Genomic DNA, 22,564 nt, shown 5'->3' on the forward strand with positions numbered 1-22,564 from the left:
GGCCGTTAGACAGACAGAAATACTACTTCATTCCTTGCTGTCAGGCTCAAAACCAGCCACACTACCCCACTGAACACATTTCTTAATGCAGTCCATAGTCCTTCCTTGAAAGAAATACTTAATGGCTGAATACCTTACATTGGGCATTTGTACTAATTATTTCTTTCCCTTGCCATAGGTCCAGCAATTAAAAATGTCCCAGAGAACTACATCTTCCTTGTCTCTCAGCCATTGAGCAGCAGCACAAGCTATAAATGACGTGGAGATTCAATAGTACTGAAGCAACAGTCCCAAGTGCCTTTCTATTTCATCTGCCACGTCAGAATGTTCTAGGCATTGACATTTCCATGTTTCCAGGTGAGTATCTTAGTGATGACAACTTCTTATGGTAGTACTTTGCACAAAAAAAGTTTTTGTGAAGAGATATTACTTTCCTTGCATAAAATAAAAACAAAACAAAACAAAACAACAAAGACTGTGAGGGCAAAGAAAGAGGGGACTGACATGAAAGAACAGAGGTGAATATGATGACCAAGACTTGAATTAGCTGCACCTGTATAAGCATAAAGTTGAGAAATGTGTCATTGTTTACAATCTGAATATAATATTTGAATAAGGCTATCAATAATGGACAGCCGCTGGGAGGCAAAACCTACGATGGCTGGCATTTTCCAAAGAATTATGGGACCTTGGAGTCCAGTCTCCACAGGCCTCCAGCCTGTAATCTTGTTGATAAATCACTTCCATATGTAGGACTTGATGCTAAACATTGAGAACAACCCACATTTTACTGCCAGTACCAAGTGCATAAGCAAGGAACAAAACACACCGCAAAACCTGTTATGAATCTGTAAACTGGGAGCAGTACAGAGCTGCATGAAGATAAAATACAGCAAGGAGCCCAACACTTTAGTTCTTTTCCTGGCAGCTGACAGCATATATGCTAAGGACTTAAAATGGTGGCAGGCAGTGCTGACTGTCTGAAAAACAGGCACAGGACAGAACACCACACAATTGTTCTCAGCAGTATCTTATTCCCGGCGTCACTGGTGGAAAGACCTTGCAAAAATGCTGCTAATTTGTTGGCATCATGTATGATCTGAGAAAGTCAGAGGGGAGAGGGATAGGGAGAGGCCATTACAGGAGGGTCTATCCAGGCACAGGCACCACAAGAGCTCTTCTGCAGTACAGAAACAGATTGTGGTGCTTGGAATCTGGTAGGCACAGGGAGAACTGGCTGAGAGAACTAAGGTCAGTACGCTAATGGTGATGCTGCCTGAGGCATCACCACCACACCCTTGAACTTTTGGCAACATGAATATCCATTATTTATTGCACATTTTGTTTGTAAGTAAATCTCGAGCTCAAGCCACAAACATGTATTTGAGGCTGGCGGAAATGAGGATGGATCTGTTCTCCACAGTCACGGTTCTACCTTCTGCCAGGTTTGCAAAGAGATAAAGAAATCCCGCAGCCTTTGTGAACACCAGCAGAAGACTCCTCTCTTCATTTAAGCAAAGGGCTGGATACCCCTACTGAAGTAATTCCACCAATCTTCTGCTGAAACTTAGCACAAGTCAGCCCAGTGATCATGATAAAAGCTGGGGCCATGCTTCCTAGAATGGGGGATAACGCAGCACTAATTCATCCTAGTTTTTAAAGGGGAGACCTAATAACTTTGGTCAGGAATTTACAAAGAATGAACTTAGGGCACTGACCCAAGACACAGCAATTTGGGAGCTGGAGAAGAGATAAATAGAATCTATTACATGGCAGCAGCATTTAACTATAGTGAGAATGCTGATATCTGACATCTGAGTCTTGGCTCAGTAGCTACAGATATCATAAAACCACCATGTGCAATTAGACACAATCTGTGATGTGTATTTCATAATAAGGCCAGAAGCACCACAGCACGGTTGCTAACTTCATTCACAACTATAAGCATATCTTTCCAGGTCACAGTTAAGGTCATTGTCTAGCAACAGCAAAAAAATCTTCTGTTTCCTGACAGGTCTTCCCAAGGCTGAGTTAATTAGTCAGATTTTATTTTGATTATGACATTAACCTTGGGGCGGAAAAAACAACACAGAAATAAAGTGGGAAAAAATTCCTGTTCCAGAAAAGCAAAACCCATAAATCTGATTATGTTTTTTTTTTCTTTAGTATGCAAAAATAAATCATATTCTAAATTTTTACTGAAACACAGTAGCTTTTTTTGCTGTCTGCATTTAAAACAGACTAAAACCTCAATATGTTAGTGTTAAGTACTGCTTTTCTTTTTTTTAATAAAAATTTAGATCTGACCCCTCCTTCCCCAAAGCCATTATTAAAATCACATGCAAAACTGATCCTACTGGAAGCACAATTTACTTGAAGCACCTTCGCTCCACTTGGCTAAAGAAAGAGCAATAATCCATGTGCTGATCTCTGCTTATAAGCCATTTCTAAGAAACAAATGCCTTAATCTTAGCAACAACAGGGTTTGGTATTTCCAACCAGAAGGTTTTAACAGAGAAACCTTTTTGGAAAAGTTAAAACCTAAGAAACCAACTTTTCAAAGCCTCTTTTGTGGAATGCATGAGGCACCTTCAAGAAAGCTAGAGGACCCCAGACGTGCATGGCACTCAGTGACTTCAGTCCAACATGGAAGAGGCCAGTTGCCTTCCTCACAAGCACTGAATACAGCAGTACCAAAGAGACCATATTCCTTGAGGGCCAAGCTCTCACAGCCTTGTTTACAAGAGTAGAACCTTCTCACAATCCTGTTTAGATAAGTAAAGAATGAAGGCAAACTCTGGCCTTAAGGTATACATTTATTTAGAATATGTAGTGCGTATCTTTCATAAGACCTGATGCTGCAGTCATTTTAATACTGTGCTGAGCTTGGGTGTTGGACTTCAGTCCGACTAATATTTAGAGAATTTCTAATGGGGAAAGGAATTAATGAAATCCTTGGCTGGAAGAAGAGCATCATGCCTCAAGCCTGTCAGTCCCATCACGGGGCAGTGACAAGGCCCCCTGGGTACCAATGCAAAGTAACTAAGAGGATGTTATTCACCATGGACAGGGTAGATAGAGCTGGGGGAGAATCAGGGAAGCAGTTCTGTGATTTGTCATCTCTTCGGATGACCCAGTATATCTGCAAGGATAAGAAAAGTTATTTTCTCAGGCATCCATAGACAGAGACATTTCCAGGCAGAAAAGTGTTTCTGCCTTTGAAGTCCAGAAAAATCAGAACTTAAGTATTTAGGCAAGGAGAGCCTCGAGGGGTTTTATCTCTTCATGGAGTTTCAAATTGAGCGGAAGATTTTTATCTCGTTCTTACTGAATCAGACTCAAGGACGGAGTTGAAAGAAACTGTAAATTGGATTCACTGGATCTAGTAGGCATTATTAATAAGCAGTTCTACTGTGTCCTGTGAGAATCATAGAATCCTAATTTGGGCTGAAAGAGACCTGCAAAGGTTATCTAATTCAACCCTCTGTGCAAAGCAGGTCTACTTAGATCAGGATGCTCTGGGATGTATCCATTGTTTCCAAAAGGTGGAGATTACACAGCAGCATCTCTGGGCAACTTATTCCAGCATTTGGCCACCCTCTTGGTAAAAAAAAAACAAAAAACAATAACAAAGAAACAAAACAAAACAAAACAAAACCAAAACCAAAAAACCTTAATATTTAAAATGGGATTTTCCACATTTCAACTTGGGTCTGTTGGCTCTGTCACTGTCCATGCTAGGACCAAACTAGGGATCCAAAAATGAAAAGCACTTCAGATGCAACCTCACAAGTGCTGAATAGAGGGGAATGGTCATTTCACTGGTCCTGTTGGCTACTCTCTTATTAATACAGCAGGATGCAGTTGGCCTCAGAAGGACATGCTTGAAATACAGCTATTATATGGCTTTAATTAGTCTGCGCTGAAAACCTGGAACTGGCAGTGTTTCCCTTCTACGCTTATAAAAGAAGTTGCAACCAAGACTAAAAGGCCATGAATTGTTCAAAGTTCCTCATGGATAAAGAGTGAAATGAAAAACAAAAAAAAAAAAAAGAAAAAGAAAACGGAGTGACATTTCACAAGACTTGAATCTTGCTGAGTTTCATTAGTACACAAACCTGTTCCGTGTGACATAGTCATGGAGGCACTTCTTTAGAGGATCCAAGATCAGACTAATTTCTCATTTTTTGTGTTGTACCTAAGCTACAGTGCATGACATTACCTTCACTTGGATTTCATTGTTAGACCTTTGAACAAAGAAATAGCACAGACTGTAGGAATTGTTTTGCCTGACCTTCTACTCTATACCAGCAAAATAACGCTGTTCTTTTCCTGATTAGAAACACTTAGGATCAGTAGATTTTAAATGCTAAAAACAGAGAATACCCAGTCGAATTAGACCACTGAATCAGTGCATGCCTGAAGAACACCATGCACACAACTTCATTCATCTCCCCTTAAAGTCAGTTGGAATCTTTCCCTCAACTTCACTACAAACCGGATTTAGTTTATAACAACAAATGAAGGACATTTCATATGAAAAATAGGAATCTGTATCTTCCTTAGAGGAGTGTCTTTGTATTACTCATTCTAATACAAAAGCTGCACTGCCAAATGGTTTTGCATTGAAATCACTTTGAATTTGAGGTAATACAGATTTAAGCTGATTGTTGCAGACACTTACTACAGTAAGTGTTTTGGTCCCCTGGCATGGTGGCCTTGCTGCTTCCCAAAAAATGGAGGGTTCATATTTCCGCCTACAGATGATTTATCTTTACCCACAGCTTTGCTCATGCTGTTATCTCCTTCATGTGGAACCATAAAACACTTAGACCAAGAGAACACCATGCTGCGCAGAAAGAGACAAGAAAAGATGTGGAGCCAACAACTTTAACATAAACAGCGACTGTCTGAAATTAATCACTGCCTGATTGACAGGCCCAGTCTGCAGCTGGTATGACGTGTCATGGTTTGAGTCCAGAGGGTAACTGAGCACCACTCAACCATTCACTCACTCCTTCCCCCAGCCCTACCTTCTTCCAGGATCAGTTTTGTTTTTGATTTCTCTACCCTCTCACCCTCAGTGGTACAGGGGGGCAGGGACTGGGGGTTGTGGTCAGTTCATCCCCCCCCTCAGGGGGAGGACTCCTCACACTCTTCCCCTGCTCCAGCGTGAGCTTCATCTCACGGGAGACAGTTCTCCATGAACTTTCTCTGACATAAGTCCTTCTCATGGGCTGCTCCAGGTTGGGTCCCTCCCACTTGTTGCAGTCCTCCCAGCAATGCACTGCTCCAGGGCAGGCTTCCCACAGAGTCCCAGCCTCCTTTGGGCACAGTCACCTGCTCTGGTGTGGGGTCCTCCACAGGCTGCAGGTGGGCATCTGCTCCACTGGTGACCTCCATGGGCTGCAGGGCACAGCCTGCCCTCTCACCACAGGCTGCACGGGAGTCTCTGCTCCAGCACACCTCCCTGTCCTCCACCTCCCTTTCTTCCACTGACCTCAGTGTTTGCATAGGTCTCCTTCACAACTCCTCCTCACAACTCTCACTCCTCCTTCCAGGTTCCTCTTCTTAAATATGTTATCACAGAGGCGCAGCCACCATCGCTAACTGGCTCTGCCTTGGCCAGAGGCGTATCTGATTTGAGGCCAGGGGAGCTTCGAGAAGCTTCTCACAGGGACCACAACTGTAGCCCCCTTCCCCACTACAAAAACTCCTGCCACACATATAACCCCAACACAACATGTGAGGATGGAAAGCATGTCAGACTGCTTTGAGTGCTGCTGAGTTGAGACGACTTCAGAGGCCTGCCCCGAGCCTCCCTCCTATGCTCTGACAGCCAGTGGAGGAGGATGAACTGGAATGGCCAAGGGGCTTCCCTGCAGCAGCTGATGTAATCGGTCAGACTCCTGCCTAGCAGACTGCCCCGGGAAGGAAAGGAGAAGGAGGCAAAGGAAAGAAAAAAAGGGAATGAAATAGCAGTGAATAGCACATTGCTCACACTGTCCTCTTTACCCAGCTGGAATCAACCCACATAACCAGGCAGGAGAACATCTGTCTCCAGAAAGGCAAATGCATACAGCTGTCAGTTCTAACAGGTATTAAAGTCATTATTATGAGCACACACATCATTATCCAGAGAGCACTTTATAAATCCAACCCAGCAGTGCCATCCAGCAGGCCAGAAGTTTCCTTGACAGTGATTCTACTAGGAATATGATTTTCATCTAACTAGTTCACAGGATTGAAGGAATAACCATCTGCTTCTTGCTCTCCTCCCACAGGCACTAACAGAAAGGGCTTAGTGGAAGGCAAGATAATACTGATGCTTTCTTGTGGAAGAAGCACAGTGGCATTTCCTCATGCTCATGTGCTTTCTGCAAAGGGGCAGCAGTTGTTTAACACAGCAGCCACTGTACCTGCTATTTGTCTACAAAGCCGAGCAAGTTGTCCCAAGGTGTGCATTTAACCCAGGTAGAAAATGGTGCTTGGTTGCAGGCAGTAATGAACGAATCCACAGGGGTGACTTCAGCCTGCCTAGGCTTGTCTGGTCCCTTGCAGCCTCCAAGGTCTCAGCAGCATCATTAGTGAGTTACAGGAGAGGGATGCTTGCAGCCAACTGAAAATCACCTCAGTGGAAGGTGTTTGGCATGCATGCTGCACCTTGTTTCCAGAGGCAGGCCTGGGTAAGGAGTCAAGGACCTCCCTGAGCACTGTGAATATCAGCAGGCTGATTCAAATTCAGACACTCCTATTGCCTGGAAAAATGTAGCACCTACCTAGCGATTTTCCTCTCTGTCTCTGTGGGCCTTGTTAGCAGGCACTCTGAGCACCTCAGGACCTTAATGGGTTTATTTATCTTTGCAGCACTTCAGTGCAACAGGTAGGAGTAGCTTCTATTCACAAATGGAGACCAGAGGCCTTAAAGAATAGATTCTCCCATTTCATTTCTTTAGAAGTCCAAATTCGTTGCTAAAGCACTCCCAGTGCTCTCAAGGATGTCATATTGCTCTCACCCAATGTCGCTGGTGCCTCAGTCTGCTGGGAGGGGTGTGCAAATCTGCCTCAGACTGATGAAACCTCCAGCCCACGAGCTTCCCTGAGCCCTGCCTCAACACTAATGCCCCAGAGCAGATCCTTCAGCTGCCTGTTCCCTCCTTGTCTTGCTCAGGAAATCCCCATCCCATAGGCATACTCATAACACACCTGGGGCAGATGCAGATTCACTCGATGCGTCCATCTGTGGTGAGGGCTGTGGGTGCTCAGAAATGTGACACGAGGCTCATGAGGGCCCCATGTGGAAGACAAGCTGTGCACCGTTCCCTTTCCACTCTCCACCCACACAGCACAAACCAGGTTAGTCCAGGGCCTTCCCCAGGACAGGTGGCTGTGTACAGCTGCTCCCCCTGCAGCACTGCAGCCTCAGCAGATGAGACCAGCAAGGGGATGAGTCCTGCTCAGCTGGATTTGGAACACAACCTTCGCAAGGGGTTTGAGGCTTTGTATCTCTGTTACTTTCGTTGGCTGGGAAAGAAACAAGGTGGATTACCTGACCGACTCCTGCTCCTCTACCCTGCGATGGACCTGCAGAGATGGTTGTGGGAAGCAGCTGTGGCCAGTGCTTCTCGGTCAAATCAGCAAGCGTCCAAAGTTAGGATAAAGACAGCAGATCCCACAGATCCCCAGCTGTGTAACCACTTTGTGGATGACCACGTGTTCTGACAGGATTAGCCTCATCTTCTGGCACAAACACCACCAGCATCACAGAAGGAGCCACTTTGCTCAGTGGTTGCTCTGTTCCTCCCTATTTAAAATGGAGGCATGAAGACATAGTTACGGAATCACAGAATGGGTTGGGTTGGAAGGGACCTTAAAGATCATCTAGTCCCAACCCCCCTGCTATGGGCAGGGACACCTTCCACTAGCCCAGGTTGCTCAAAGCCCCGTCCAACCTGGCCTTGAACACTGCCAGGGAGGGGGCAGCCACAGCTTCTCTGGGTAACCTGTAGTCACATCATAGATTTTCTGGAAGGAGTGATGTGTTTACGTCACATTAATTTTAATACATAAATGTGTTATTAGCAGCATGGCAATGGCCAAAGAAAAGACTCCTTCCCTTTGCTAATGGCTTCTGCTTAGGTATTGCACACCAGGAGCAATCATCATAAGTTTCTTCACTGAATGCAGCAGTCTCACCCTTTCCTGGCTGCATACAAAAGGACACACTGGGCTGGCAAGGCAGCCAGCAGTTCAGTGATGTGCTAAAAGACACATTAAAAGAGAAGCTTCTGGGGGAGAAGCTCAGCATGAGAGAGAGATGAGAGATGTAAGGGATTAGTAGTTCTCACGCTGGAAGGATGCATGTGTTGTACCTTCTTCCTTGTTATGTTTGAAATATAGTTGCTATTTTCTGGAAAAAAAAATAAAATGGACTGCATTTTAATTAAGCTTTGTGTGCTGCTCAAGTCAGTTTGATAGCAATTCCTAAGAATCCAGGCCTCTACTGACATATGAATTACTTCATTTTCATTTGTTGGAATGCACCAATTAAAATCTCACAGTGGAAGAGCTTCTTCTGAGATGCAGCTTGGATGCCTCAGTTAAAAACTCTGTGGCTTTGGTAATCCCAGCAATTTATTTTGCCATGGATCACATTTAGTCACAAATTACAACGCTGAAAGTAGTTAACGGAGCCATAAGCTTACAGAGAGAGTTTTAGAAAAAACAGAGTTTGCTGATGTGATAAACATGACACTTAGAATTTCCCCTTTCCGTTCTCAACATTTTGGTCTTTCTCTGATCTGCAGTTTGCCTTACTTTCAGGTCTTGAATATATGGTGGGCCATGCTACACTATATGGAATGCCAAAGGTCATATGTTTAGAAGCACATAGACGTCAGTCTCTTGTTGGTGTCATCAAAGGTTTATAGGCTGAATGCAGATAAAACCCTCCTGACACCAGAGTCTCATTATATCTCTCACGTTATGTCAAATATCATGAATCTCAAGTTTTAGAAATATTGAGATTTTCATTATATTTGTCAACATTTTGAGGTGCATAAATTTTCTGATTATCTGAATTCCAAGTATTTCTCCTGAAGACACAGGTCAGAGAGTAGTGACAGCTCCATGTTTATTTCACACAGAAGCCCAAACACAAGTCACAAACCAGTTGTGCCCCTTCCTAAGTCACTTCATGAGGCCTGGTTCAACAGAGGTATCAGTATGGCTCTGACACAACAGAAACCAAGATGGGTTGGTATCTAATAGCATCTGGGTTACACCAGTCATGCAGGGTATGTGAGACCCAGAGGCCCAATGTCTTCCTGAGAAGACAGGAACAAAACTCTTCCATAAGCACGTCCTAAAAGCAAAACTTTCAGATCTTTCTGGTGGGTCTGCCTGAATGACTCCTGATTAAGATATTGCATGATTGTGAGATATCTGAATATTCATTAGAGAGGACCTCAAAGCTCTCCCATCCCCTTCCTGCATCTGATTTAAGAGCCATTGTCATCCTTTTCTTTTTTTTTTTTCCTCTGACTGATTGAATGGGTATTTAATGAGCCCATACAAAGCTGAACAGCTTCAGTGGGACAGAGAGAGGACTTGCTCAAAAATAGCCTAGAGTCTGGTGGCTTTCAGTACTCTCCTGGGAGATATTGGTTCAAGTTCCTTCAGTGAGATGAGAGACTTCAACTCTGGTCTTTCATACCCCAAGGAAGCAATCTGAAATATTAATGCTTTTTATTAAATGATGTGGCACCAATTCCTCTTGCGTGTGAGAAACAGCCAACCTCCTTAAAGTACTTAACCTTGGGAGAGTATTAGGCTGTGCAACATGAGTGAAATGAAGCACCAGTTTCCAACAGCTGTCAGGACGATAAGTCTATGTCTATTCCCTACCAGCTATCTCAGGTCTGACAGCTTAGATGAATATCATTTTAGGTCCTGACTTTACAAGAACTTGGTGCCTGACTCAGGGATGCAGCTTCACTGTAGGACAGAGGCAACAAATGAGATGTTACACTTCTGAATCCAGCTTCCCTTGTTGGACGTAGCTATGGCTGTCATGGAAGGACACGATCCATCAAGGAGCTCTCAGGTCACACACCTCTCTCAATCAAGGGCACAACTGATTTCTACAGAATTCCATGGAAGAAATTCCATGGACTTCACTAGGAAGTGGTTCATTTGTCCAGTGCCCCTAATACCACCATGGTGTTTAAGCACTCTAGTTTCCTAGTTTTATGATGCAGTAGAGTGTTTAGATGCCAAGTGGAGCATAGTTTATCTCAGTTCTCATAAAACTCTACTGAACAAAGAAATGGAAGCTATTAAATAATTCAAGGGTGTCATAGGCATCAGCTGCCTGAATACCTGTGAAACACAACATGCTTACAGAACATGATACTAAACCTTGTCTTACTCAGAAGTACTGCCCTCTAAGAAAAAAAATACAAACATGTAACAAGAAGACTTACTTCTTCTCATACCGGATACCTTTTAGTAACAGTAACAATGGGAACACAGCATTTCATATCCAAGTAAGGAGTAATTGTGATTTGAAATCTGCATCACACTTTTAATCTCTGGATGTAAGATGTGTGTAAGGTTAAAAATAAGATAGCAATGGAACTACACTGAAGCAACAAAATAACTTTGACACCTAATTCTTGAAACTAGAGAACTTAAGTTTAAGGCAACCAGAACTAGCACGACAAAGGTCCCTGGATCATAGCAGCTGCATGGATAGACTAATAAATGCACCAGCTCCATAGGTGTCCATAGTCTCTAAGCCAAGAGCTACAGTCCCCTCTGTGTTCTGCACCTATCAATGGACTATACAGCCATGCAGCTTTGGGCTTCCAGAGAGCCCTGCATCATTATGGGTTTTCTGACCTTTTGTCGTGGTTTAAGCCCAGAGGGCAACTGAGCACCACGCAGCTGCTTGCTCACTCCTTCCCTCTCAGGGATACAGAGGAGAAAATAAAACAAAAGGATTGGAGGTCAAGACAAGGACAGGGAGGGATGATTCAACAATTATGGTCACGGACAAAAGACAGACTTGACTGGGGAAGAAAAAGGAACATCAATTTAATTTCACCACCACCACCACTAATTTACCAATCAGAGTAGGGCAGTGAGAAATACAACCACATCTTAAAAACACCTTCCCGCCACCCCTCCCTCTTTCCCAGGCTCAGCTTTGCTCCCGATTTCTCCACCTCGTCTCCCACAGTGTCACAGGGGGAATGGGGATGGGAGTTGCGGTCAATTCATCACCCCTTGTTTCTGCCACACCTCCTTCCTCCTCAGGGCGAAGACTCCTCACACTCTTCCCCTGCTCCAGCATGGTGTCCCACTCACAGGAGAGAGTCCTCCACGAACTGCTCCAATGTCAGTCCTTTCCATAGGGCTGCAGCTCTTCACGAACAGCTCCAGCGTGGGTCCCTCCTGCAGGGTGCAGTCCTTCAGAAACAGACTGTGCCAGCGTGGGCTTCCCTGAGTCATGACCTCCTTTACGCACAGCCCTCTGCTCTGGTGTGGAGTCCTCCACGGGCTGCAGGTGGGCATCTGCCCCAATGGCAAACTCCCCGGGCTGTGGTGGCACAGCCTGGCCTCTCACCACGGGCTGCAGGGGAGTGTCTGCTTCAGCACACCTCCCCCTCCTCCACCTCCCTTTCTTCAGCCGACCTCAGTGTTTGCAAAGGTGTTTCCCTTACAACTCCCCCTCCTCTCAGGCTCCCCTTCTTAAATATGTTACCACAGAGGTACAACTACCCTCACTAATTGGCTCGGTCTTGGCCAGAAGTGGGTCCAACTTGGAGCCAGAGGAGATCAGAGAAGCTTTTCACAGGAGCCACGTCTGTGTCCCCCTCCCCCACTACCAAAACCCTGCTACACACAAACCCAACACAGCCTTAGAAGGGAAATTACTATTTAGAGTGTGTGTTATGGGCAATCAAAGTTTCAAGCATCTCAAATATCCTATGAGCCATGTTGCAACCCACTAGAATGGTATTTTTGTGACACGAAACTGTAGACCCGTGTTGCTGCACTCAACAATAGATTGAGAGCGTGTGGATGTGCAAACTCAGCTGGGAAACTGTTGAAGGGCTGTGTAGAGCAGAGGGAGCCAGACCTCATGGAGATTCACCCCTGCTTCCTTGCAGTCTTTGCAGGGACTAAGATGGGGGAGTTGCCTGGAGTGGACCAGTCCTACAACCACACCTGGGTTTTGTCTGTCATGGAGTTTTCACTCCAAAAGAGAATCTACAAGGAACAAATACTTATGCAATCTGGATGAGCAAGTGACTGCGACCAAGGAGTGACCCGAGGGAGTTACCTTATTTAAGAGTGTGGGCATCCCTGTTGACTTTTGTAGGTGTTCAAGCACATCTCTGACTGTGGTATTCACAGTGTTCCCTCTATAATATGTGCACAGAGCTGAGTATCTCAAAATTGGATAACAAATGCCACCACACTGAGCAAGGAGTCATCTAATTGAGGATCCTCCAATAGCAAGGACAGACGTGTTCCCAACTCTGCCCTGCTGCAGTTTGGGCCCCCAGCTCAGCAACTGCGCAACCGTTCTTCCCTCCACTCTATATGCACAAACTGGATTATCTTTGGCAGATAAGCACCAAAGTCCTTTTATTCAAAAGCTATGCAAAAGGTCAATGGTCTCTCTAAACGCATAGTCACTGAGAAAGCACGTCACTGCCACAACCCCCATTCCTTGTGCCTGTGGAGTTTAGCTGCTTTGAGGCTTAGATGTTAAGCAAGCAGAAGTTTTAAGCATCATAATTTCAGGCACCAATCCAGGTGATATATAGGCACTGTAAGACCTTTGTGGTTTTTCCACCCCATGCCTTATCTGCAGGCGCAGTAGCCATTATGTATGTGTTTTATGACACAAAAATACTTGCCAATGGTTTCTGATCCTAGAAAGCAGCAGATTGATCAGAGAATGTGGATTCTGAGGAGCAGTCATTGAAAGGAAAGTCAAAGAGATCAAAGAGATCAAAGCAGCTGACAAGGTGCAGAAAATTAAGCACTGGAGCAAGTTGAAGCAGACAGGAAGAAATGAGAGAACAAGATAGAGAGCTGCAAATATGTGTGGATCTACACGCACACATGATTGACTTCTCTGGACAATAGCGAGTTTCTACTCCCGCACAGACACAACTTTACACACATTGCAGCAGATTCAAAAGGAAACCTGGCCTTCAACACAAGGCTGCCAAATCACTTTAGCCAAGAAATAAAACTGCTCCAAAGACTGTAAGGTATGATGCTGAGACACAGCTTCCAATATAAATGGGAGAACATGAAAAAGTAACTTCTATGTTCAGTCTAGCTCCTACTTCTAAAATACTCTCACCTTTACACGTCAATACTTAATTACTGAAGCAATTCCACAAAGCTCTGACTATGAAGCAGGGTCCTCTTTTGTCCAGCAGAAGCCACAGAGGAGAGGAACTGTAGAGTGAGACAGGCACTGCTGAAAAATTACATTTTAGAGGTTTACTGACTAGTGTCGTCCAATCCTGCAGCTGGAGTACATCTAGTTTGGCTGAACGTGAAAGGAATGTGCATGTGTTGTTTGAAACTGCACCGAGATGCAAACTGAAGCGTGTGTATTTTAGCGGTGGGTGTTTGGGAGATTCATTTCACAAGCACACCCTTGATGTGCTTTTCAGTTCTCTAAAATGCTCCCGTAGATGTAGTCACCAGGTGAATTCAAAACAAAAAGGTCCAGATCCAGCTGCCAGTCACCAGCTACAACTGCCCCACCATCCCAAGCAGAGCAGAGTGAGCTTCTCCCCAGCCCCAGTGGCAGTAACTCTCCCCACCCCAAAGGGCAGGTCTATATTTGAAACCACAGAGGCGTATAATCTGATGGAAATGGTATTCTTTGAGTCCGTGGGCAGTGCTCAGCACCCCGGTAACACTACATTTGTTCCTTCATTTGCTGCTGTTTAGTGAATCCTCAAAACAGTGGTGTGCAGTTGGGTTTATAAATTACAAGACAATAGACAAAGGGAATACATGAGACAAAATTAAAGACATTACTCCTAGCTCCCATAAATTATCTCTGTAGTCTATTTTAACAGCATGAATTTGCCAGTACATGTTAAAATAGCACGAATAATAAACCCACCTAGTAGGCTAACTAGGCATTAATGAAAAAGCAGAATATTGTTTTGCATTCTCCAAAACACAGAAAGAAAAATATTCCCACCAGTTCTGATAATGCCTTTCCAGGGGGAAAGAATCATAATCTTCTATATTGAAAAAGAGAGTGATCTCTTGGAGTCGGAAAGAAATTAATAAAACTAATTACACGCTCCGCTCATGGAGGAACCAAGTCAGCCCAGGAGAGCCGGGATCTTTGATTTTGTTCGCTTTACAACTTCCCTGTTATTTGCAGCCCCAAGGAGGCAGCTCCCGGCGCCCCCGCGGGGCTGCGCGGAGAGGGACTGCGGGGCGGGCGCTTCCCCCGCGGGCAGCTGCGCGCTCCTCCGCGCCCCGGGGGGTGCAGCGGGGTGATTCCCACGGCCCCGCACCGAGGCTTTGCATCGCCTCTCGGCGCTGTCCCGGGCAAACTCCGGCTTCCAGTTACTCCCCCCCTCGCCAAACCGGCGGGCTGGGCTGCCTCATGGCACCGTTCCCTTAAAGGGGCCGCGTGCGAGCGTGTGCGTGTGTGCGAGTGTGTTGCACACCCGCTCCCGCTGCCAAGCGCCGCCAAGAGCTTTAGAGCCGCGGCGCCGAGAGCCCTGCCGCCCGACCTCCGCCTGCGAGCCAGCCTCGGCGAGGAGCAAAGCGCTTGGCATGTAGGAGAGAGGAGAGGGAAAAAGGTGCGGGGAGGAGGAAAGGGAGCGGAGGAAGAAGGGGGGGGGGGGGGGGGGAGAGAGAGAAAAAAGAAAAAGAAAAAAAAAAAAGAGCTGCCTCTTTAAATGCTGGGGGCTGAGCCCTCGCCAGGGCGTCCGCAGCCGGATCCAGCCTCCCTCCCCTTGGCCGTGCCTCCCCGGCGCAGGTTGCCCAGCCCCAGTGCCGGCAGCGCGGCGACGGGCGCTGCTGCTGCGCGGGGAGCGCGGAGCCGCGCCGGGCCGGGGCCATGATCCAGCCGCGCTGCGTGGCCGCCCCCCTCCGCCGCGCCGCCGCCCGCTCGCCCTAGAGCCGCTCCCGCCGCCGCGCAGCCTTCCCCGACGGGTGAGTTCTCAGCCGCCCGGTGCCGGGGGAGGGCGGGGGGGAGGCGCACCTGGGCGGCAGCCCGGCTCAGCCCGGCCCGGCCCGGCGGCGGGCAGGTGCGCGCCTGTGCGGCTCTCGGCGGGGCGCAACTCGGCCGTCCCCACTCAGACCTCCCTGGCGTTTGCAGCCCCCCTCTAACAGGTGGCTGGGTGCCTCCGGCGGCTCCTGCGACTTCCTCCTCCTCCTCCTCCTCGCTGCCGCCTAACAGGTGGTGGTGCCGCCTGGCCTTCCTCCGGCAGGGAGGGGGGTGCGCACCCCCCTGCGGCCACCGCCGCCCCTCCCCGGGGGGCTCTGTCAGCCCCCGGGGGGCTCTGGCAAGGGCCGCGGTGCAGCGAGGAGAGGTGGGGTGCGTGGGGAGGGGGATCCGCGCTCTGCCACCCCGCTGCTTCTCGGGGCGCCGCAGAGCCCGCGCTTGCCTTCATGGCCCCGCGGTGTGTCTGTCGTTGCAGCGGGCATGGGGAACCAGGTGGAGAAGCTGACCCATCTCAACTACAAGGAAGTTCCCACGGCCGACCCGACAGGTATGGACAGAGATGAAGGGCCCAGGATCGGGGTCTCCTACATCTTTTCAAATGATGATGATGAGCTGGAACAGCAGCAGGATTCGGTGCACGACCTGGGGGGTGAGCACCCTGCCCTGCAGCCCTACGATCCCCAACTGCACGAGGTGGAGTGCTCAGTCTATTACCGGGATGAGTGTATTTACCAGAAGAGCTTTTCCGAGGAGGACACGCTGCCAGAGGAGGGTGATGAAGGAGGTGGGGGGCATCTGAGCACCTACACGCCGGAGAACCTGCTGAATAGATGCAAACCGGGTGACCTGGTGGAGTTTGTGTGCCAGGCCCAGTATCCGCACTGGGTGGTTTATGTGGGGGATTTTCAAGTTGTGCACCTGCATAGGCTGGAGGTGGTGAACAGCTTCCTCACCGACGCCAGCCAGGGCAGACGGGGCCGCATCGCCAACCAGCTGTACCGCTACAAACCCCTCAGCCCGGCCGTGGTGGTGCGCAACGCCCTGGAGCAGGTGGGTTGCAAGGACCGGGACTTGAGCTGGAGAAACTCTGAGTGTTTCGCCGCCTGGTGCCGGTATGGCAAGCGGGAGTTTAAAATCGGCGGGGAGCTGCGCATAGGCAAGCAGCCCTACCGATTGCAGATCCGGCTGGGTGACAAGCGCAGCCACACGCTGGAGTTTCAGAGCCTGGAGGATCTGATTATGGAGAAGAGGAGAAATGACCAAATTGGTAGGGCTGCTGTGATCCAGGAGCTTTCCAGCCACCTGCAGGCTGCAGAGGAGGAGGAAGAGGAGGAGGAAGACCATCATCATCATCCAGGTGCTCGGACTGCTGTGGAGTAGCAGCCTCAGCACCACCATGCTGCTTAGCCTGGGTGATGGGGATTAAAACTGAAGGCTGCGAAATTGAGCTGTTATAAGCCCTTTGGGCCGCTTCGGTGCAGCTTCATTCCAATCACACGTGAAAGGAAGGGGGAAAGCTGATTAAGTGTCTGTGCTTTAGTGCTTAACTCCTTCAGTGCTTGATGATAAAACCACTGACTTATTTGTAGAGGATAAAACTCAGGGCAATTCTACCCCTCTCCACTCCCACCTTTCTCCCTTCCTCTTCCCTCTTTATGCATCGTCTTTCCCTCAACCATCTGCCAGTAGGCCTGACCCTACAAGATGCTAAATGCCTCTGACATCTACTTAGCAGCAGAAGTTAAGAGTATTTAATACTATTAAGAAGGAGCCAGTAACTTCCAGGACATGGTCGTGTAGCTCTGAGCTCATGATTAGTTTGGTAGCTGAGAGGATACTGTTTTCTGTTCTCTTCCCCTGTTTCTCTTCAGTTGTGGCTCCTGTTGGTATTGCAACAAGCTGCTTGCCTTGTTGCAAGGCTTCATGGACTGGTAGCCAGCCCCCTGGAAGGTGTAAGGTGTAATTTTAATGAAATTAAAATGAAGATGTAATTTTAATGAAAAGAGTTTGATGTCCCTGGTGCCTTCTTAATTGATAAGAACTTGCAGGTGGGCTGGGGGACCTCCTCCTTTGCTATCAGTGTGTGGCTTTGAGGACTGAAGATGTATTTATTGCTGACCGGTTCCAGGGAAGGAGGAAGTTTACAACCCTGATTAAGGAGTCTGCACATTGGTGTGTGCTGGGACTCTTACAGACAGATACTGAGCTATGCCAGTGCTCCCTGCAAGCTGTCTGGTTTCCTCTAAAGCAAGTGGCAGAGCTCCCGATTACATCTGTGGTACACATCAAGGCAGTAGAAGCAGGTTGCTCATGTGCAAGAGTATGTCTTGAGTAAGCTGTCCCTTGAGAGGGTGGCCTCTTGGCTGGATGCTCCTGGCTGTGAGCATGTCACAGGTTCTGCCCCACAGTAAACACGGCTGTAATGGGAAGTGATGGGAGGGAGCACGGGCAGGAAGGCATTGCAGGCAGGGCGTTTTAGGGTGTTCCTTTTTTCCTTCCTTACCGCAGCCTCATTAGGAATTCCATGTTTCCTTTTTTGCTAATTTTTATGGTATTCAGCTGAGCTATAGCATTAGAGGAAGGGAGAGGACATGCCTCCAAAGTTGTCATGCAAGTCCCTCATTAAACAGGAGGGGAGGGGGAGTGGGGTGCTGCCTATCTTGAATATTCCCTGAACTTATTTTCAGCTCTCAAACTGGTCTCCCACACAGGCAGCATTGTCTGATCTTTGTTCTGGGATCTGAAGTGTATGAGCAAACACTGATTTGGAGGCAGTTTCTAATGCAAAATTCCTTCCCCTTAAAGCACAATAGTGATGAGGTGAACTTGAAGATAAGCTTGAGTTCACTTAAATAATGGAAACTAAGCGTGATGTAAACTTGAAGCATACTTAATACAGTCTTCCCTGCAGTTGTTTACAGTTATACCACAAATAGCAAAGTACGCTGCGTCCTTTCCGCCCCTGAGACAGGAGTAAAGTTTGTTGTTTAAGAATAGGTAGATACCAGCTTTCGATTAGTTAAGACTAGATGAAGCAACTTTGCCAGTGTGAGCCAAGTTGATTGATTGTGGTGGTGTGTTTTCAGCCTAAAGTACACAAGCTAGGAAGAATCTGTGAAAGACTACTTCATCCTCGCTTCAGGAGGAAAAAATAACTTTTGGGGTTTTGCAAATACACCATATACTATTTCCTTAATGACTCCCATGCTCTCATTTTGGGCTTTGAAATAGCCAAATCCAAAGGAGAGTTTAACACCAAGCTCCTCTAGAATGCTATAGCTCAGGTGTCTGTGCTGTTTCTTTTTTTCTCTAATATGCAATTGAATTATACTCAAGTTACTGTGGTTGCCAAGCAGATGTGCAACCTTGCTTTGAGAGCGTCATAACTACCCGTACCTAACCCATAGGGTTAATATGTGGATGTCTGCACACAGGTTTTATACAGCAACTAGTAACTACTCAAAGATGAAATAGTCTGAAAAAGAGTGAGGGAGAGTCTCTCTGTTGTATTGACTGATACAAGACAACTGAAATTATCGAGACCGCAAGTAAATGTCTGGCTGTGGTTTCTTTCGTACTGAAACCTTGTATATAACAAAGTTTATTTCGCTGTGTAATATAGGTATGTAAAATAATATTTTCTTACAAATATTTTTGAAAGTTAAAAAAAAAAATCCCTTCATAACCTTGCATTTGAAAGTAAGTTGTTAATGCACATTATTTTCCAGTCCTCTGAATGGGTTTATTTTTCATTAGTGATCTAAAGTATATTCTAGGTCATAAAGTATAGAAACTGCTATAAACGTCAAATATTATGTATCTACAGGGTACTAAACAGTAAACTAGTTGTGAAAATATTTTTCCCTTGTGTCTGAAACATCAGAACTATGACACTTAGCCATTTCTCTCCTTCTGAGATACGCTGCATAGTCTGGCTTTGTTTTCTCCTCTTTTATTCACTTTTTGTTTAATAAAAACGGACCAAATCTGCTTGGGAATGGAAAGCAGAGCTTCTTTAACCAACTGAAATTGTATCTTGTGCTGATCTTGGTGCTTCTCTGTACTGGCTATGCCTTTAGGGATAAATTCCCACACAGGCATAGGGCCTTGGCAAAGAATCCCAGAGCTTGCACTTGCCTTGCTAGGATGGAGAGTGAAGGGGGGAGCTTGCCTCACAGCAAAGCAGAGTCTGGCATACATTCTGCTGTGCTATAAAACCTATATGCTCCTCTGACACCTGGGATACAGGTGTTCAGTTTTTAAAACAGAGATATTTGGAATCTTTAAATTTCTCTGCAAGCTATGTTTGGGGACTTATTCTGTCTCCTGGCATTCCATTATGTGTAAAAGTAGAAGAGGGGGGGAAGCCTGATTTTTTTTTTTTTTTTTTTTTTTTTTTAATTTAGTCTGTAAGAGGGCTACCTCCAAACAGGGATTTCTTATTCCAGAAGATAAAGATGCAACTGTTGAATCTTTAACAGGTGGGTCCTTTTTCCCTACCTGTTGATTGGGCAGTGTTATTTAATAGGTGCTACTAAACACCACTGCAAACATTTCTAAGCAGTCTGGTTTTAAAGCCATGGACCCATAATGAGCTGGATGTGAGAACAAGAATTGCTGTAGAAGCACATCACAACTGCTTAGTTTCTTGTCTTTGCTGTACTTTATTGTTACTGTCTGCAGACTAGGCTGGGATTTCTAGAGTTCAATTTTAAACAAAAAGATGTCCCAGGAAAACAGACTTTTTTTGTGTATATATCTACTTCAAGACTTGAGTAGATCACAAAAGACAGGGGAAGAAAATAGATAAAAGTGCTCTCCTGCAGCTGTTTCTTTAACGTACAGAAATTCAGGTCTGATCGTTCTGTAAAACTCTGATTCAGCAAAGGTCCTAAGCCTATACTTAAGTTTGAAGTTATGAGTAGACCCTACCTTGAGCCACTTGAAAATCAGTAAGACTATTCATGTGCTTGAAGTTAAGTATATATTTACATTTCTTTGTGGATAAGGGCCTGGAATTTCAATCTGTGGTCTCTGGTGGGAGCATGGAGGACCTGAGGTTGCATAATCACTGGGGAAAAACAAGTAGTGCTGTGAAAACTGTTTCTCAAAGGGCCTCTTGTCCAAACAAGGCTTGTGGAATCCAGCCCAAGCTTTGGCCTCGGTTTTCCCCTGGAAATGCAGAAGCTGCACTGATTCGGTGAGAGGTGTATTACACGGCAGTTGCAAATTAAGCCAATGATGGTGCTGCGAACTGTTCTCTGGTACCTTTGTCTGCCTTGTCATGCTTGAACTTTCCCTTTTCATTTTTAACACTTAATATCATTTGTCTTAAAAGCCCTCTGATTGTGCAAACACTTAATCATCTCTATGAATTTACTCATTTGGGCATACCTACTGCTACTGATAGGATGACTGCTGTGAATACCCTTATGCACATGTTAAGGCTGGCAAGACTGAGCCCCAGATGTGTAAATGTAGCTCCAGCTAGAAAATGTAGATGAGCAGTCTTATTTCCCCAGAGTATTGGTGTGTATGATGCAAATAACGTCTTGGAAAAGGCTTTATAGTAAAACCTACAATTATCCCTTGATCGAGTAATTTTAAAGACACAATTGAGATACTCACCTTCCATGGCAGTGAACAAGGGCATAAACTGAAGACTATTTCAAGTTATCCCTGATTCTTTGTGAATGAGAAGTATTGATTACAGCAACTCTCTAGAGTTCATCTGGCCAACATAGTAGGCAGCTGTAGGGTAGGCAGGAAAAATGCCCAAAAGCTAATTCAACAAATGTATTTTCTTACTTGGAAAAATATGTTCTTCAGACTGAAGGACCCTAGACCGTGGAAGTAAACTTTCAATTATTTTATATAAATGATACCCTAGACAAACTTCTTAAGTTTTGGTCATTTATATTCGATATCCCACTCTCAGTACTAAAATAGATATTATGTGATGAATATATTTCAGATTTTGAATGTAATGGTGGTTTTCTTTTTCTCTTCTCCTTTGGTTAACTTTCACCAAAGGTCTGTCCTTGGGTGTGTGAAGTGTGTTGTTGAGTGGTCTCCCAGCTGTGCTCTTTGGACAATTAACAGCACCAACCATAGTTCTAACAGCCACGTAGGAACAAGTATTTTTTGAAAGCAAAACTTTTTAATTTTATATAACAGATCAGAGACTAGCAACTGAGTAGAGGTAGGAAATACATTGTTTCCAACAGAAGTTTCTAATTGTAAGAAATCTACTGTTAATTGAGTATATGTTGACTACTCTTATAAATCAATGTGCAGTGATAAGGCCAGGTGTATTGTATAATGGGCTTAGACTTTCAAATTAGGGTGGGTTTTTTTTTTAACTCTGGCTAGGAAGAAATCAGGGTGACATCAAACACTGGTGGTTTAGATGGTTCTTTTGCATTAATATTGAATTAGAAGCTTTCTTTAAATGTACACTTGAAATGCCTGACGTTGTAACACTTCACTGAATAGTCCACGATAATGTGTAATCACAAAATATGATTTTTTTCTCACAATAAGTGTTTTCTGTAAGCTGTCTTTTGTCAGTAAATGTTGAATTGTTAGTGCGAATATCTTCTTTTCCTGAGAAAGAAGTACAGATCATTGATTGTACCATTTCCTTCAAAATGAAGGGCATTGCATAGTAACTAAAAGAAATAAAAGATTTATAGTATCTTTTACAACCTTTCTTTCTCTTCTTTTTTTACTGAATGGTGTGTTTTTCCCCAGATTTTAGAAACCTAGTGATTTCTTCATGCTGGATATATCAAACACAAAACAATCAATGTGTTCACTGGCTTCACATGTCAAGTCAAAATCTAACTCTTCGGTTATGTTCTTGCTCCAAAGAGAGAGGAAGAATAATCTCTGTACAAGGCCAGACCATCAGCTGCTTAATAGGCAATAGCTGTATTAAATCCAATGAGAATCTGACCCATAATTTAATTTTAAAAGTGGAAAATGAATTCAGCAGAAGATCATATAGTATTAGTTGGCACCCGGGTTTGTCTTGTCTGCCAGCAACTGCTAAAGGAACAGATGCGGTGTCTGTAAGAGGGAGAAATGAGAGAACATCAGAACTCACAGGGAGTTTTTGGAAAATCTGTACAACTGTTCAGTGTGTGTGATGTTTTGCCTTGTGGAAGCTCCAGGGGTGGAGTGGGATCTGTATTCTACTCGAACCAGGCACAGCAAGGTTTCATGCTGTAGGTGATGAAGGTCGTTCATTGTAGTAAGACATTATATCCATAGGGTAATGGTTCTTAATTCATCAAAGCCTTCCACTCTGTGCACATCCACAGTGACAAA

The 22,564-nt window shown here is 45.6% G+C and overlaps 1 protein-coding gene across 2 annotated transcripts; it reads left to right on the forward strand.

Moving 5' to 3' along the window:
- Nucleotides 1–14,851: 14,851 nt before the first annotated feature.
- Nucleotides 14,852–19,599, forward strand: LRATD2 (LRAT domain containing 2). 2 transcript variants are annotated; one of them, XM_074898437.1, is made up of 2 exons: nucleotides 14,852–14,864; nucleotides 15,708–19,599. In XM_074898437.1, the coding sequence occupies exon 2, from the start codon at nucleotides 15,713–15,715 to the stop codon at nucleotides 16,610–16,612; it is 900 nt and encodes a 299-aa protein (XP_074754538.1). In that variant the 5' UTR covers nucleotides 14,852–14,864; nucleotides 15,708–15,712; the 3' UTR covers nucleotides 16,613–19,599. The 2 variants fall into 2 exon arrangements, with proteins under 2 accessions (XP_074754538.1, XP_074754537.1); XM_074898436.1 differs by lacking the exon at nucleotides 14,852–14,864 and adding an exon at nucleotides 15,058–15,219.
- The last annotated feature ends 2,965 nt before the right edge of the window (nucleotides 19,600–22,564 follow it).

The sequence above is a fragment of the Athene noctua genome, chromosome 2, assembly GCF_965140245.1.
Source record: "Athene noctua chromosome 2, bAthNoc1.hap1.1, whole genome shotgun sequence".
Taxonomy (NCBI): domain Eukaryota; kingdom Metazoa; phylum Chordata; class Aves; order Strigiformes; family Strigidae; genus Athene; species Athene noctua.